At 41.6% G+C, this 16,651-nt stretch overlaps 1 protein-coding gene across 2 annotated transcripts; it reads left to right on the top strand.

Moving 5' to 3' along the window:
- The first annotated feature begins 229 nt into the window (after positions 1–229).
- Positions 230–14,232, top strand: anxa6 (annexin A6). Of its 2 annotated transcripts, none has more exons than XM_079745182.1 (25): positions 230–330; positions 1,407–1,469; positions 3,559–3,643; positions 3,833–3,927; positions 4,086–4,199; positions 4,298–4,388; positions 4,676–4,755; positions 4,969–5,025; positions 6,027–6,120; positions 6,484–6,579; positions 7,436–7,494; positions 8,162–8,284; positions 8,386–8,444; positions 8,745–8,823; positions 9,532–9,613; positions 9,708–9,802; positions 9,910–10,023; positions 10,515–10,605; positions 10,705–10,784; positions 10,890–10,943; positions 11,172–11,265; positions 11,635–11,730; positions 11,850–11,908; positions 12,481–12,603; positions 13,868–14,232. In XM_079745182.1, exons 2-25 carry the CDS (start codon positions 1,467–1,469, stop codon positions 13,925–13,927), a joined length of 1,983 nt encoding a protein of 660 aa, XP_079601308.1. In that variant the 5' UTR covers positions 230–330; positions 1,407–1,466; the 3' UTR covers positions 13,928–14,232. The 2 variants fall into 2 exon arrangements, with proteins under 2 accessions (XP_079601308.1, XP_079601307.1); XM_079745181.1 differs by having other exon boundaries at positions 12,481–12,618.
- Positions 14,233–16,651: the final 2,419 nt, after the last annotated feature.

Raw genomic sequence — 16,651 nt, 5'->3', positions numbered from 1 at the left:
GAATCAAAACCCTGAAACTAAATGCATAAAACAATACCACCCGTAAACCTACATTCACTACTACCCTTTTTAAATCTCTGATGGGATGATTATTGAACAATAATAATAATAAAAAAAATCAAAGTAATTATTATTTGCCCTCATCCTTGCTTTTGGAAGCTAGAAGGCATTGACTGCTGTGAGAGGTCCGCAGCGGTCTGGTTGCGTCACAGCCTACTGCAGGGTTGCTGTGCAGGGGGAGCTGTCTAGAGGCACTGCTGTGGGTGACTGGAGACGGAGACAGCACCGTTACTGCAGACGACGGCACAATTTGCGTGTTTCATGAACAAGGTAAGATGTCTTGCTCATTGCAGTGGTTATTGTTTGTCAATGAGTTCAGTGAATTAATTGTATATTTTTTTTACTAAAGCCAGCACCGTTAGCAGTTGCCGACGTGTCATGAGCTAATGTCCTAATCAACACTTTAGCAAAAAGTTATTTGGCCTATATTTAGAGATATGACTCATGGATCTTTTTTTAAAAAAAACTATTAAGTAAGGTTAATGCTGAATTCGGTAGCATTAACAGTTGATATCTGGAGATTCCAAAAGTAGCCTGCGTTAAAATTTCACTCTAGCCTAAGCTATAGCCATGTACTATAGCCTATGCTTTATCGTACTTAGATAATATTATTTTCCAAAATATAATAGTATCTTAAGTATCAAAAATACAAAGGCATTGCAAAATCGGGCCAAAGTTAGAGAGTGGCAGCTGAATGGGTGTGGCCCCATTCATACACCCCTTGTGCACAGGACAGATCCTTAAATATATCATTTTATCACACATTCAAACTGCTATATACCTACAACACTTATTTTCTTTTAATATTTTCCTAAAAGATGTGAGCAGATAGGATTTTCTTCAAGTCATTGTAGTTTTATTTTACAGAAAATTAGCAATAGGCCTGCAGTTAAAGTTATTCAGTAGAAATAGGAAGTTATATGTTTGTGATTGTGCATTGCAACTGCCTCAATATCTAAAGCAAGGTTAAAGGCCCACAGATAGAAAATAATGTTGTGAAATGGTGCATTCTAAAGCTAAAAGCCTTTTCTGTGATGTTGGCTTGGTCAAGGAGAGGTCAAAGGGTTATAGCTTTGGTCTCCATATCTCTCCCTAGGTTACTGTTGGGTAAAGGCCCATGATAAACGTCTAAGAAGTAACAGTAGGCCCACGCCTTGTTTGACCTGGGGAGTGGTATTCAAGTATACATGATAAGCAGAGACTGTAATATCAAACTGCTGTTGTATCATATGGATAATCAATAGTGTACACTGTAGTGTCCTGTACTGTCCCTCTTTCAAGAACATATAATTTAGGCTCACACTTTGTTTTACATGAATCCTTATCTTGTATCCATGTTCCTTTAGGTGTTTTGACGTTGACGTTTATTCCAGCTAAACTGCTAGTACCGACAACCAAATATAGCGATGGTAAGTTTACATACTTTTTCTCTGAAAATATTATGTGTTTGTGATAATTGCCAAAAAAGGAGCAACATCTATATGACAGCATACAATCAACATCATTCTTTGTTCAGTGTGGAGGTAGTGAGTATCCTGGGAAAGCCTGACGTGCATTTCCTTTGGGTTGAACTAGTCTGAGTTTATATAGCATTCAGGCTGTCTGTGTTACCTGGGATTGCTGTAGTTGGGGCTAATGGACACTGACTAAGCTATACAGCCGACAGTCTTTAGAAGGTAGTTTTGAGTCAGAGCAGACCATGTATGGCCTCAACCATTTTGTTTGGTGATTCGGCCTGTACATGCCGTTTCACATTTAGTAACCTTGATAATAATATCACTTCCTTATTTGACCATATACAGGAAAGTTTGTTTTATTTCAATAGAAGAAGAACTCTCCCCAACTGTGAATGTAGAAGTTGAAACTAATGTTGATAGCCCGATGATTACTGGATTGTAAACAGATGTCTGACGGGCATTAGGGTACAACTTATGGTATGGTTCATGCATGTTGCTAGGCTCCTGTATTTGTTGTCCTGGTTGCCACCAGGTTAAAGCTTCCCCAGCTGTCATGAAGAGTGATGGTTGCCCTGGTAATGGGGAAGGCCAGGATATGGGTGTGCGCCGAGTGGGAATAGAGAGGACATGTTGGCAGCGTGCCGCCATGCAGCAGAAATCCTTAAGCAGCTGTTGCAGTTTAGGGTCTAATGGAGGCTGGGTCCTGTCTCTTTCCCCCAACAATGAGTGTTTTCAAAGTTCCTTAGTGTCAAAGTCAAAGGGGTTGTGGAGCAGTGATCATAAAGCGCTATTCTGATATCTTTTTTTTGTTTTGAGAGCTAGCTCTATTTTACAGGTCATTTGACAGAGTCGTTAACCTCCAACAAAGAGAGCAAAGGGACATTTACCGTAACCTGACTCCCCGATGTCCATCCACGCAGTACACACACACACAAACCCCACATAAACACACACACACACACACACACACACACAGAGACAACGCATGCACGCACGCGCACACACACACACACACACACACACACACACACACACACACACACACACACACACGATATATAGAATGGCACAGGTGCCAGTTACAGTTAGGCAGTGTTGACTTGGGTCTTGGGCCCCTGTCTCTTCAGAACAGCGGGGGCTTTAATGATGTCATTCGCCCCCTTTCACCTCTCCTCTTTAAACACACCGAATACCCCTCATCTAAATAACACTAAGCTAGGGAAATATGACAAATGTTATCATCATATCATTGTGTATATACAATATATATAATATGTAATACATGATTTCAAAATCCCAATGGTCAAACTGAGGGCCTTCAAGTGGATGGTGAGGCTTACCATTGGGATTAAACAAAATCTACTTATTAATTTGATAGATCTACATTTATATAAATGTATATATATTAAAGCTTATATTTTTATTCCAGTAGCAGTGTTTGTTTTCAGCTTATTTCTAAACTGTTCGTATAGACTCTGCGCTGTGTATTTTTCGTTGTAGTAGTAATGACAGGTTGGATCAGAGGGTCGAATAGATGGCTTATTCCAGGATGTAATACAGCGAGATATAGACTTAGGTTGAATAATCTATAGTGTAGGCAGGTGAGGAGCAGTTTCAAGATGTGCTCCTTGGCTGTCGATCCCTCTTCTCGCAGAACCAAAGGGTTGGGGCGAGTATTATAATAAAGAGTACGTGAATAACAACAGAACAGAAGCACTCTCTTGATAAGGTATATGGCCCTGGCTATGTCCCAGATGTTGGTTCGTCCTTGTTGAGACTTAAAAAATGGCAGAATGTTGTAAATAACACCTCGTGTCAATGTTAGAGGCACTGGCCTGTTCCTAGACTAAGAAATGTGAACACAGAGAGACACAAAAATACACCAACATTTTACACCGGTTAGGAGGAGGCTTCATAGGAATACTGAGTTGATGTCCTCTTGTATTATATATATGATACTATATATAGATGCATATATTTTCATTCCAGTAGCAGTCAGGATGAGGCTTCATATGAATACTGAGTCAACGTCCTCTTACAGGTATTCCGAGGCTCAATAACCGAGGCTGCAGACTTCGATGCGACAGCCGATGCAGAAGCGCTGTACAATGCCATGAAAGGCTTCGGTGAGTTGCCCCTTGATTCATGCTTTGTCTAACAAGGGTCAAAACAAACTGTCTTCCTTCGTCCTCTCCATTCTTGTCTCCTAAAGGATCACCAACAGCGCCTTTAGACCAGTAGCTAACATTGGAATACATAGTGAGGTCTAATATGGAGATACGTCTTGCTAATAGAAGCTCCTGTGCTCTCTTTAGGCAGCGATAAAGAAGCTATCCTGGAACTGGTCACTTCTAGAAGCAACGCCCAAAGGCAGGAGGTCATCGCAGCATACAAATCCAGCTATGGACAGGTACGTAACTGTCAAAATACGCCATCTTTCTTTCTCATAGTCAACTATTTAGCCTTATATTTTCACAAAGTAAACACATAAGCAAAATAAACCTGTGTGTAAAATCACACAGTAGAGCTGAGGGCCACACCTCTCACCATTAAACCTTTACTCCCCAGGACCTAATAGGTGATCTGAAGTACGAACTGACCGGCAATTTTGAGCGGCTCATCGTGAGTCTGATGAGAACCCCACCACAACACGATGCCAAAGAAATCCACGATGCTATGAAAGTAAGAAACTCACTCAGTACGCTCTCATAGATCCCCGTGCCATTGCCCGTCTGTTCGATATCTGTAGTTTTATCTGTGATTGACTACTGCGATTGAAGGGCGCTGGAACCAATGAGAGATGCCTGATTGAAGTGCTGGCCTCGAGGAACAACCAGCAGATACGTGACATGGTCGAGGCGTACAAGGAGGGTGAGACCACCCTTATTTGACATGACTTAAAAAAGCCAATCATCTTTCATCATCACAAAACGCTCTACATTGAATAACATACATGTTATATGTATACAATGATAATAATTCAATTATTTCAATGTGGTAACTATGGAGTTTAATGGATTGATTGATTGATTTATGTGACCATTTTTTGGGGTATTTTGTAATTGCCTTCAATGTCCTATTTCTTTATTCGAGGTGTGCTGTTTGTGGCGTTAATACAAACGATTAACAATTGAATGATGCTATCTTCTCATCTCCAGCTTACGGCAGTGACATGGAAGAGGACGTTGTTCGGGAAACCTCGGGGCACTTTAAGAAGATGCTTGTGGTTTTACTTCAGGTCTGCTCCCCTCTGATAAGCCCTACGCTCTAGAGTCTGGAGCTGTAGGCCGTCCATGGCTGTGGCTCTGATAAGCCCTACGCTCTAGAGTCTGGAGCTGTAGGTCGTCCATGGCTGTGGCTCTGATAAGCCCTACGCTCTAGAGTCTGGAGCTTTAGGTCGTCCATGGCTGTGGCTCTGTTTCGGTTGCTGACAGAGGGTCTGTGATTACAGGGGACCAGGGATGAGTCGGGGGTGGTGGACTCAGACCTGGTGGAGCAGGACGCCCAGGTGAGTCAAGAGGACCCATCTGAAAGGGCTGAACCTCCGGTTTACATACTTTCAATTTGTGCAGAAGACATGGACTATACTGCTAACATTCAATATCAGAACATGCATCCATACATTGGAAACATAGTGGCAATCGACTAGACCAGCGGTCGGCAACCCTAGGCACGCGTGCCACCACTGGCACGGGGAAGAATAATAATTGGCACACTTGAAAAAAAAATATATATATATTATTAAAAAAAAGATTCACAGCACAATGCGGCAGCATAATCATTGCTACCATTTTTTTTGCACTTTATTCTGTTTTGGGCATTTCCTCCCAGTGCAAATATGTTTAAATCAGTTACAGAAAGCAGTGTTCTGAAATGGGATCAATTAATAGTTTTTAAACCGATGTTGGGAGTAATAGAGAAGGAAATCTTGAAAATATTGTTGCAATTGGCCGGTATGCATCGCCTTCACATGGTTTTGCAAAGCTGTACATGTCTTAAAGATATTGCTGTGGATAGTTCCAACATTCTCATATATTCTCGTTTTTTACATTTCTCACAGTGCAAATATGTCTTTGAATGTTTCCAATATGTAATTATAATTTGTAAGCCCATGTTGCAAATACAACAACCCATAAAACATTTAAAATGTTGATGCATGATTGTGGACTATATGGAAATAGTACAATTCCAGGTCTTCTGGAAATGTTTTTGGTCGCTGTGTCATAATTCAGCTTAATTTTTAATATATTGTTGCTTAAGGCACACTCATTAACGAGAAAATGTCAAACTGGCACAGCATGTTGAAAAGGTTGCTGACCCCTGGACTAGACAATCTGTGTGCTTGGGGTTCCCAACACACGCACAAAAAAATCTCTTTAAAGAAATACGTTACGCATGTAGTGCGTATAGTTAAACACTGATCTCCATTATTTTGGAGTAAAACCATTTAAGTCCAACTGTAAATGCTCAAAAATCAACATCCGTGTTTGCTGTGCCTTGTGTGGTTAGGATCTGTTTGCCGCTGGCGAGGAGCAGTGGGGGACGGATGAGGCCAAATTCATCATGATTCTGGGAAACCGCAGTGTGACCCATCTGAAAATGGGTGAGCTCAGCTGTGGGGCAACAGAGGGGGGAGGGGGCAGGGGGGGGGGGATACCAGCAGGGTCCTCCTGGCCTCCTGACATGGACCATCGACCCTTTGCGTGCCTAAGCAGTTACGTGTCAGAGGAATTTGAAAGTCATGTGACTGGGACTGGGTTTGCTCGACTTGTCGCCATCGCAACAATCCCAGCTGTTGTTTAAAGAATACAGAATACCAGCCACTCCTCTGCCACTTGTTACTTATGGATGTAATCAATGCTTTCTGCAACGTTGCTGTTTTTTATTTTTATGGATGATTTCTCAAAAGCTCTTCTGATCGTATCTTTATTTCCTGTGTCTGTGTGCTTTATTATTATTCCTACAGTTTTTGATCAGTACGAGAAGATTGCTGAGAAGAGCATAGAGGACAGCATCAAGAGTGAGCTGTCGGGGGACTTTGAGAGGCTGATGCTGGCCGTGGGTGAGAGTTCACTCTGGTTCAGGTTTTCCTCCCCATCTAACAAGTAGTGGTATTTGGAGTAGTTGGGCTAGTAGCAGTAGCAGTAGCGGTAGTGGGGGTAGGGGTAGTGGAAGTGGTAGTAGTAGTAGGGTGCAGAAGTGAAAGTAGCAGTTTTAATAACTGGAGCAGCACTGGTAGTTGCAGGAGAAGGAGTATCAGCAGTAGTCAGTCCCTCCAGAAAAATGCGGCGTTTTTTTGTGATTGTTGCGGCCAAAAATCCTTGATGATGCGGCACGTTTTCTTAAAAAATGCAATGAAATATGCGGCATATTTATGCAATTTTATGCGATGAAATTGCGGGAACTTGCAAAAATTGTGGGAACTTGCGAAAAAATGCGGGAACTAGCGAAAAATGCAGTTTTCCGATGACGTTCACGTCGCGTAATTACGTCACTTCATAACGTTCCTATGGCAACAGGGGGAAATGGCTGCTCTTGTGTGAAGTAAACGCAACATTTTTCAACTTTCTGCTAAGATATATATGACTTTTTTTTAACGAAAATGCGGGGATTATGAAATCATGCAAGCCCCGCATATTTTGCACGGAGATCGGCGATTTATGCGGTGAAAGTGCGGCATATTTGAAAAAATGCGGCCCCGCATGATTATGCGGACTTTGGCTGATTATGCGTTGAATTATGCGATCGCATAATCACGTTTTTCTGGAGAGACTGAGTAGTAGGAGGCTCAGTAGTGTTAGTAGGAGCAGTGGTAGTGATAGTAGGAGGAGGAGGAGGAGGAGGAGCAGTAGCAGTTGATGTGATAGGGATCCCCTTTTATTTATTCACTCTGGCCTTCTGTGCTTGGTCTCCAACAGTCCATGGCGTCCGAAGTGTGTCCATGTTCTTTGCCAGGCGTCTTTACAAGTCCATGAAGGTAAACACCCAGACAATGCCACATCATGGTTCATTGCCGGTGAACGCTTTAGCAACACGACCAACACTAAACCGTGTTGTTTATGAGCTAAAATGAATATGTTTCTATGGAGGTGTTGTTTGGGATTTATTATTGCATTGCTACATGGATTGCAATTATAGAGCGCTTTTCAGACCAGTGGTCACTCAAAGTGCATTACAATTATTTCCTAACATTCACCCATGCATACACACATTCACGTAGCGACAGGGTTGTTAACCGTGCAATGCAACAGCCAGCGCGCCTGGAGCAGCTAGGGTTAAGTGTCTTGCTCAGGGACACCTCAACACTGAGCCAGGGGGAGCCGGGGACCGAACTAACAACCTTCCGGTTGCCAGTCAGCCCGCTCTACCACCTGAGCCACAGCCGGCCCTTTATTTAATACATTTTAGCAAGGGCAGCTGGAATATGTCGCATGCAGTGATGAGGTTAAAGCCAACACATATATTGTTGACTATGAAGTATCAACTCAGAAATTGAATATATTTTTTTTAGTATGTAAAGGTTGTTCTGGACTTTCTCTCTCTGTTCCAGGACCCCTCTGAATATAAATGTGTAATCTGATACGTACAAATGGGGAATTTAATAATTAAACATTGCAGACCATCACCGTTTTGTCTCCCTGCAGGGTCTTGGTACAGCCGACAACACCCTGATCCGGATCATGATCGCTCGCTCCGAAATAGACATGTTGGACATCCGGGAATGTTTCCGTCTCCGATACGAAAAGTCTCTCTATAACATGATTAAGGTTTGGGAAAATAGTGACTGATCAAAACTACATTTTGCATGTCAAATATGTTTCAATTGAATAGTACTGATTGTGTCATGTGATTTGTATTATCATCTCAGGAGGACACTTCAGGGGACTACAAGAGGACGCTTCTCCAACTTTGTGGCGGAGATGATGAGTAAGTTATTGTCATGTACTCTAGTGGCCACAGCGTGGCACTAAAACCCCACTTATCACTCTAGCACGTTGTAGCACGTCGGACAAGTCACTTTAATGTAGACAGCCTCTCTTCCAAAAGTGGGAGGAATACTTTTTGGACTTGATAGCTGGACTGTAAAACATAGCATAGCTTGTTGTACCAATTCAATGCCATGCTAATTAAATGTGGAAAGATGTTTAACTCCATTCACTCCTTTTGGGTGTGCTGGCTGTGTTGAGTGTGGGAATTTGACGTTTGCTATCACATTGGTCTCTGCAGCTTAGCTGGAGAGTTCTTCCCAGAAGCGGCTCAGATAGCTTACAAGATGTGGGAACAAAGTGCTATGACCAAAGTCAAGGTGTGCCCTGTCTCCCTCCCTCTTTAGACGTGTCATTGAGCTTGGCTTGGCAACAGCAGGCATGTTGTTTTTTGCTGTTACTGCCAAAGTGATCTGCAGCGCAGGCTACCTACGCGTGCAGTGGCCCAAAATGTTTGATAGCAGCAGCATTGTTGTCTGAGCACAAAAAACATCTTTGTCTCAGTGTTGGAAGGCCTCAGAACGCTGTTCACCTCACAGAGTGAAACCAGCATATTTGACTCTCGCCATCTTCTCGTAACAAACCCACACAGCAAATGTCACTCAGATGAGATCGCAGCATTTTGATTAACAAACAGCTTTCTCTACTAACTGCTTCTAATAAACACCGATGCTCATTGTTGTGCTGACGGAGTCCTGGCCTTGAAAACCCCACAAGTAGCACTTTGTCAAGAGTGGAGAAGACGAAAAATGTTTGAGGTTTTTCTGCTGTTGCGAAACATGAAACCCTCGCTAATACTTATGACGGTTTTCATTTTTTTCGTTGTGGTAATGCTTTCAAGGCCATGAGCTTATGCATGTATTTTTGGAGATCTTTGCATGTGCAATTCTCTCTACACTTCTAACTAACTATTAAGTAACTAACGATTAGGGATGTCATGGGAAATCAGCTTTGCTCTGCTTTAAGGCTGCACATGTTGTCTGTCTCTGCCATTTTGAATTCTGATCATTTTTCTTCTCCTCCTCAAGCTAAGGCCCACCCTCTTGCCCGCAGTACATTTTGATCCCGCGGTTGATGCACAGGCCCTGAGGAAAGCCATGAAAGGATTTGGTATGCAACAGCAGCAGAACATAACTCTTTGTATAATATTATATATTATTTTTCCAACACGTGTTAATCAATTTGATACCTTCTGTGTGAATAGGAACGGACGAAGACGTCATCATTGATATTATTGCACGTAGAAGCAATGCCCAAAGACAAGAGATCCGACAGACCTTCAAATCTCTACTGGGGAGGGTGAGGAATAAGTGTGATCAGTCCAGACCAGGGTTCATAGGATCAGGTTGTTATCGTTCATTGTTATGTGCGCTCCTATTGTTACTGTAGTCCTTCTCTCTCTATAGGACTTGATGAAGGACCTTAAGTCTGAGCTGTCCAAGAACCTTGAGAGGCTGGTCATCGGACTCATGCTGACGCCCGCAGAGTTTGACGCCAAAATGATGAGGAAGGCCATCGAGGTACTGAGACAACAAAGTGCCGGAAGCAGCAACAGTAGACATTTATTTGATCTGGTTTTTCCGTTTTGTGGAAATGGGTCAATTGTCATGTCAGCTACCCACAGGGCTGGCAGTCTGATGTGGTGTGCAGTCTGGTTAGATGCGTAAGGTTTGAGCGCCAGAGTTGGAGATCTTTGGGGGTTTTACAGATCCGCCCTTTATTTTTTAGCCACGCTGTTCAATTAAGCGTTTGTAAGGCTTCCTGATAATTTAACATTTCTAAATGCCCTCGAATAATGGATTTACGGTAATACGTTGTTTTAATGTGAGGGATCATTGATGCTTTTTTTACTATGTAAAATTGGCATGCAATGCAACCATTTATTATTTCCAAAATAATGCAATTATTTCTGTTTATGTGTAGGCCTATACATAAATAAATAACATAATTAGTTTGATGTTATTCTTATGCAAAACATATCCCAAACGTATCTCCTCATCCTTTTCCCCAGGGCGTTGGAACAGACGAGCATGCCCTTATTGAGATCCTGGTCACCAGGACTAACGAGGAGATCCAGGCCATGAACGCTGCCTACAGTAGTGGTGAGCTCCCAGGGCTTCCTCACAGACACACACACACACATGAGATCATCCCTACATCCCATAATCCCTGTAGCTGATCATGGGGGTGGTGTATTGCAGCCTATAAGAAGAGTTTGGAGGGAGACATCCAGTCGGACACCAGTGGCCATTTCTGCCGCATCCTTACTTCTTTGGTGCAGGTAAAGAATCATTTTTTTGTCCGAAAACTGCCCTCATTTCATTTCTTCAATTGCATGTTACATTTGAAATCTTCAAAATAGTCAAAATGATGTTGTTGTGTCCAGGGAGCAAGAGAGGAGGGCGAGGCGGACCTCGAGAGAGCGGATGCAGATGCTCAGGTCAGCTGGATGACTATTGGTTCAATGCCCTTTCAGTACAGTTGTTCATGTCAAATGAATTATGATAGAATTATGAATTATGATATTTTTCGGTGGTACTGTTGTACTGTTGTGGAAATATTTCCCACTGGGTTCAATAAGATACTCTGCATCTTACCAGTTACCTCCTTAGTTTTTTAAAGGTAGAGGATTAATACTCCTATTCGTCTCTTTGCTTTAACGCGACAGGAACTTGCAGACGCGTGTAATGCAGAGTCTGATGACATGGAAATAAAGTTCCAGACCATTCTGTGCACCAGGAGTTTCCCTCATCTCAGGAGAGGTGAAGAGCAGCAACCTCACTACCTCCCACCTGGTCCTTATTCCTCAACCTAAAACCTCACCCGTAAAAACACACAACATATCGGTATAGACTAACCAGGGACTCGGAGGCCCTCTCCCGACGGCTGGTGGCTCCAGAATCAGTGTCCTCATCTTCTCCACTTCTCCCTTGTTATCCTATTTAATTTTTATTTTCCTTTGAAAATAAAGTACCATAAAAAGGACTTATAAAATAATGAAACGTAAAAGAGAGAGAACAGTTAGCCAGCGCCCCAAGGGTCACAGACTCTCACAAAGATTACACAATAACCTAACCCGTCACAAAAGCCAAGTCAAATAAGCAATCGATAACACCGTTCACTATGTGCAGTGTTCCAGGAGTTTGTCCGATTCACCAATAAGGACATCGAACAGATCATCAAGAAGGAAATGTCTGGCGATGTGAAGAATGCCTTTTATGCCATAGGTAAGGAATGATTAAAGAAAGGCTGGCCGTATATGATTCTCTTAATATTGTATTGCGTGGTGCAAAGCTACACAATGCTAACTCTCAGCTCTTACTGTCACAACCTGTTTCCTCCGCAGTGTGTAGTGTCAAAAACCAGCCGTCCTACTTTGCTGATCGTTTGTACAAGGCCATGAAGGTGAATTATTTTATACAGCTTTTTTTGACCACCGTGCTCTACAGAAAGTAATACACACAAAGAAAAATTCACAGCGTTGCACATGCATACAACCCTTTATCTAAATATATTTTTTCTAAATCCTTGCCATCGGTTCCTTAGCCCTCGCCTATGTTTCATTCACTTGTAATGAATGTCCTTGAATTGAATGACTGACTTGAAGTGTCTTTAAAATCGTTAATCTCATAGCATAATTGCCCAAGTCATATTTTTCTAATACCTATTCCTAAATTAAAAAGATGACTTGTGATTAAGCAGATTGTGATTATGGTATGTAGCAAGCACCATGATTGGCTTAGGATATAGCCAATGAGGCACAGTGAATCAGCAGCGTTAGGAGAGTAGAGTTAGGTTAGATATCACAATTTGGCAAAATAAGACTTTGAGGCAATTATGCTATGAGGCTAACGAAATGTGATTCCGGCCTAGAGCTCTCTGAATAGCCTTTTGTGTTGAAAGGTGCGACATGAGTCAAGAGCCTGGCGGAGACTTGGTGATACAGCATCATTGATACTTTTGGGTTTCATCCTCAGGGCCTTGGCACAGACGACCGAGCCCTGATCCGCATCCTAGTGTCTCGTAGTGAGGTGGACCTCTTTAACATTCGCAAAGAGTTCAAGGAAACTCAGGATGAGTCCCTGCATGATTTCATCCAGGTAGAAACCATGGTTGTAAGTTCCACATTTTGTCCATTAACCCCCTCTGTGTGGTTTGCAGTGTTTCCGTCTGCATGTGTATGATATCTCGGTAAGGGAGCTTCTTGCTCTGTGCGTGTTGGTTTTTCATTTGTTAAGCAGTTGTTTTCCTACCAGGGGTCATGGTTACAGATTAGGCCCAGATAGGTGTCCGGAAGGCTTCATCAATGCCCTTTTCCGATGGTATTATAGAACAATGCATTTTATTATAAGAACAATGCACTTTAATTATAATTATAGGCCTTTATAGCCTTAACGGTAAAATAATTATTTATTTACGTATTCAAACCCGAGCCATTTTCATTATCCCTAGCAATTGCTGAATCCTACGTCATAGATAATGAGGAACCCGTGGCGGTAGAGACAGAGTTCCTGTTATGATGATAACCAAATGTCTATTTGATTTTTGGTTAATCATAGCAGGCTATGCGGCAATATGAATATGTTTGAGAACTTCTGTTGTAAACGGTATACGCTGTATATCACGCACCTCACCACACGGTTAGTGTGCGGGCAGTAAACATCTGTTTAGGAATTTCCCTTCTGTGCTCGACTTCCTCTATCCGGTAGTCATTGGTTACCTCCCATCGAGACAGGAAGTGCCCAATAGCAGCACAGTATTAACTTGCAGTTGAAAGCACCCTGAACACTGTGTGCTGTTATATATTTTGTGTAATTTATCAACCTCAAGTCACGTATTATAGATAATAAATAGCTAGCATCATAGACGATGTCTTACAGTAGAAAACAAAAATTGCAAATAAGTTGCTCTGCAAACATTTGTATATATTGCCCTTATCCCAGCCAATTTAGTATGAGTAATTTACTATTAGTTGAAGTAATTTTATGTTGATTTAAGGATGGAAGGGATTAAAGAGCTGTCACTATATCTGTCACTAACCCTGTGTTTTTCTGAATGTTTGTCAGTGTAATGTTGCATTGGTTATGTTCATAATATGTGAATAGTACAGCCAAACTAATCCAGAAAATTTACAAAGAATAATTATATATATACCGAAGGTAAATTCATAGTATATCTTTCCATTTATTTACCATTTCATGGTTAGCCAGGACAATACATCCCATCTATTTGACCCATGTTAAAGAGTATCAAATCCAAAACATCCTCACAGGGCCCTAAAAATGTCTCCAAAAAAATCATAAAATGTCCCTGTGATTCAATGTCTCTTTTGTTATTTCCTCCTCTTCCTCTTCCTGTTGTCAGGGGGATACGTCAGGCGACTACCGTAAGACCCTGCTGTTGCTCTGTGGAGGAGAGGACTGAGGCCATGGGAGTCCCCTCAGAGGCCCCAGGAAGAGCCTCCTGTTGTTATTTGCCTTAGACCCTTGCTGCCTCACTTCTGCCACCCTTCTGCCAATCTCCCTGGTGAAGGACGTATTCCAGGGTGTTCTGCTAGCCTATCAACTGTCAATGTACCCTTAGGACACGCCTTTTTTTCATTCATTTCAAATTTTTATTTGTAATAAAATCCCCCAAAATATGGAACTGTTGAAGATATGCTTGGCTAAATGTGATTTAGAAATCTATTGGACGTAAGGAAACGTGAGTGAGCGTAGCACATGCGTACTGTACCGATTCATTTTAATGTGGACCTGGATTAAAAGCATGATGAAAGTAAAGAATCATTGTGTTCCCCTTTTTACTAATGTTATCGACTATCTTTGACTGTCTCTTTATGTTATGATCTGATGAGGTCTTTATTATTTTATGATTACAGGGCCAATACATGGATGTTTTATGTTTCCATGTGCAACATGGAGCGGTATCTTCGATCTGTATGGAAGTAATTAGCCTGGGGTTTTGGCATTTAGATGACGTGTATAACTTTACAGATAACCAGTGTGATCCCATTCAAACCTGATTGAAGTCATGTCGAGACATCCTGTGCCAAGCCGACCGGGTGCTGATTACCATCTGTCAGTTTTATTCCATACATTGTTGCTCTGCGTGGGTGGATGGTTGCTTTTGACATTTAAAGTGTGTTTACACTGCAACGGTAAGCATCTTAGAAGATGCGAACGATCTCATTACATCTCAGGTCTTTGGATTTTTCCGCAACAGAATGGATTATCCACCATATGATGCCCAGTCGCTAGTCAGGTTAAATTATATTAACTGAATGGCATAGCAATATAATTAGTTATGTACAAAAACTAGTCTCTAGTTTTCCCTCCATAACCATGCTGTGTATATAGGTTCTGACTCAGGAGGGGACCAGGTCAAATCCAAACGGACCCTGGATGAGATTCTTGCTTCACCGAAGCTGGCTGTGTCCCATGAGTACCGCCTCTATTTGGATGGGGTAACGCTGTTGCTATTGAAATTCAGGCAGAATAGAGATGGGAAAACACAAGACCAGGAAACTCCCTGATTTTCTTTTTTGTCCTTCCCATAAAACATTTAAATTTATGATTTTTTTATAGAAGTTTTCCATTGTCCCTCATAGAGCTACGAAGTTATGAATTATCTTATATTGAGGTTTGAAGTCAATAAATGCTTTTTCATTTGATATTTACAAACAAACGTCGTTTAAGGACGAACAGACTCAAGACGTTATTTTGTTGTGTTAAGAATAACACATTAGCAAACTATATGTCACTGGTCCAACAAATCCTAAGTAGCAGAAACCCAACCCATGTGTTTTTCATTAAGTGTATCTTGGTAAACTAGGCAATAGACGGTTCTGTCCGGTTCTGTTCTGTTCCGTCCTCCTTTGTTCTGAGTCTCGGCTCACTGCATGTTTCTGAGCACAGCTGTTGTCAGGCCATCTTTGAGTTAAAAGAGGAAAGAAGAAAAAAGAAAAAACGATCTTTGCGGTAGAGGAAAACCCCCGCAGTAGGTTAGAATTCAAGGCACAAAAAAGCAAGTGTGTAGCAGTCAGGCTTGCGTGAATGGCATGGTTAACTCAATGAATTCACTCAATGTGAAACAGTGAAGAAGTTATATATTACAATCATTGAATAACCGGCCATGCATTCCATTTTATTGAAGGCAAATGCAAAGGCGTTTTAATAAGCCACTTCCTTCATTGGAAGTTATACAAACACGAGGATGGACGAGTGTCGTATAACATAGGCCTCCTACATGTCAAACATCTCGCACTGTCGGAGTAGTTTGGGATCTTGAATTTTCTGCAGCTTCGTTCCACTTGTAGGCTTTGTTAAATCTTAAAATTAAAGAAATTGAACACGACATGAAAACAACTCAGTGTAGACATATAATCCTAATACGGGGTTGGTGCATTGTGGTCTTGTGTTACCATTAGGCTACTTTTGGCCTATTGCATAAAAATGTGCTGCTTAGAAGTCAAATGTTGCATGCGTGTAAACAAAAACGAAGTGAGTGCAGTCCTTTTTTTGTGTGAGCTTGCCGATTTGAACCAGGCCGTGCAGTTGGACGCATACCAGGTTCTATGGGGTGATGTGGGAATTCCCCACCTAAGTATCAGAGTAAATGCTTCTCCCCTGCTCACTAGTTTCCTTAAAAAGTGTCTCTGTGTAACCAGCGGAATGTGTGGGTGAGTGTTGAGGTTTTTTTTTTTTTATCATGAAACATAAAGATACTGATATATAGACACCGTTATGTTGGATTCTCTGCTTCAAATGGTCAAGATTTGGTTTGTTGTCATGTGTGAGGGGATTAGCTGAGGCTTTACTCCGTTTTGTTGTGTTGTGTTAAAGACTCGATCGATTCCGGACAGGAAAATAGATTACTTATTGCTATTTAATGTGGTATTCTAAAAAAAACAAACGTTTTTTGGCATTGTTGTTGTTTCTTATTGTTTTGCACGAAGGCCTAAACTTGGGAAAGGATTCCCTCTAAATGGTCCGCCCAAGAATGTGGGATAGAATACTTGAATGAACTTGTAAATATATAATCATTTTGTGACACAATCGACATGATTAATGATGTAAATCCAGAAACATTACTGACATTACTCAGTGCATTACTATGGATATGATAAATGTGTAATGCTATACCATTTAG

This window comes from Pollachius pollachius (genome assembly GCF_949987615.1).
Source record: "Pollachius pollachius genome assembly, chromosome: 10".
Lineage (NCBI taxonomy): Eukaryota > Metazoa > Chordata > Actinopteri > Gadiformes > Gadidae > Pollachius > Pollachius pollachius.
The sequence above is the reverse complement of the archived record's forward strand: the minus strand, read 5'-3'. Positions and strand labels throughout refer to the sequence as shown.

Coding starts and splice junctions, on each gene's coding strand:
- anxa6 (XM_079745181.1), top strand. Junction 5,026..6,026: donor TGGTGGAGCAGGACGCCCAG/GTGAGTCAAGAG, acceptor TTGTGTGGTTAG/GATCTGTTTGCCGCTGGCGA. Junction 10,944..11,171: donor GAGCGGATGCAGATGCTCAG/GTCAGCTGGATG, acceptor TTAACGCGACAG/GAACTTGCAGACGCGTGTAA.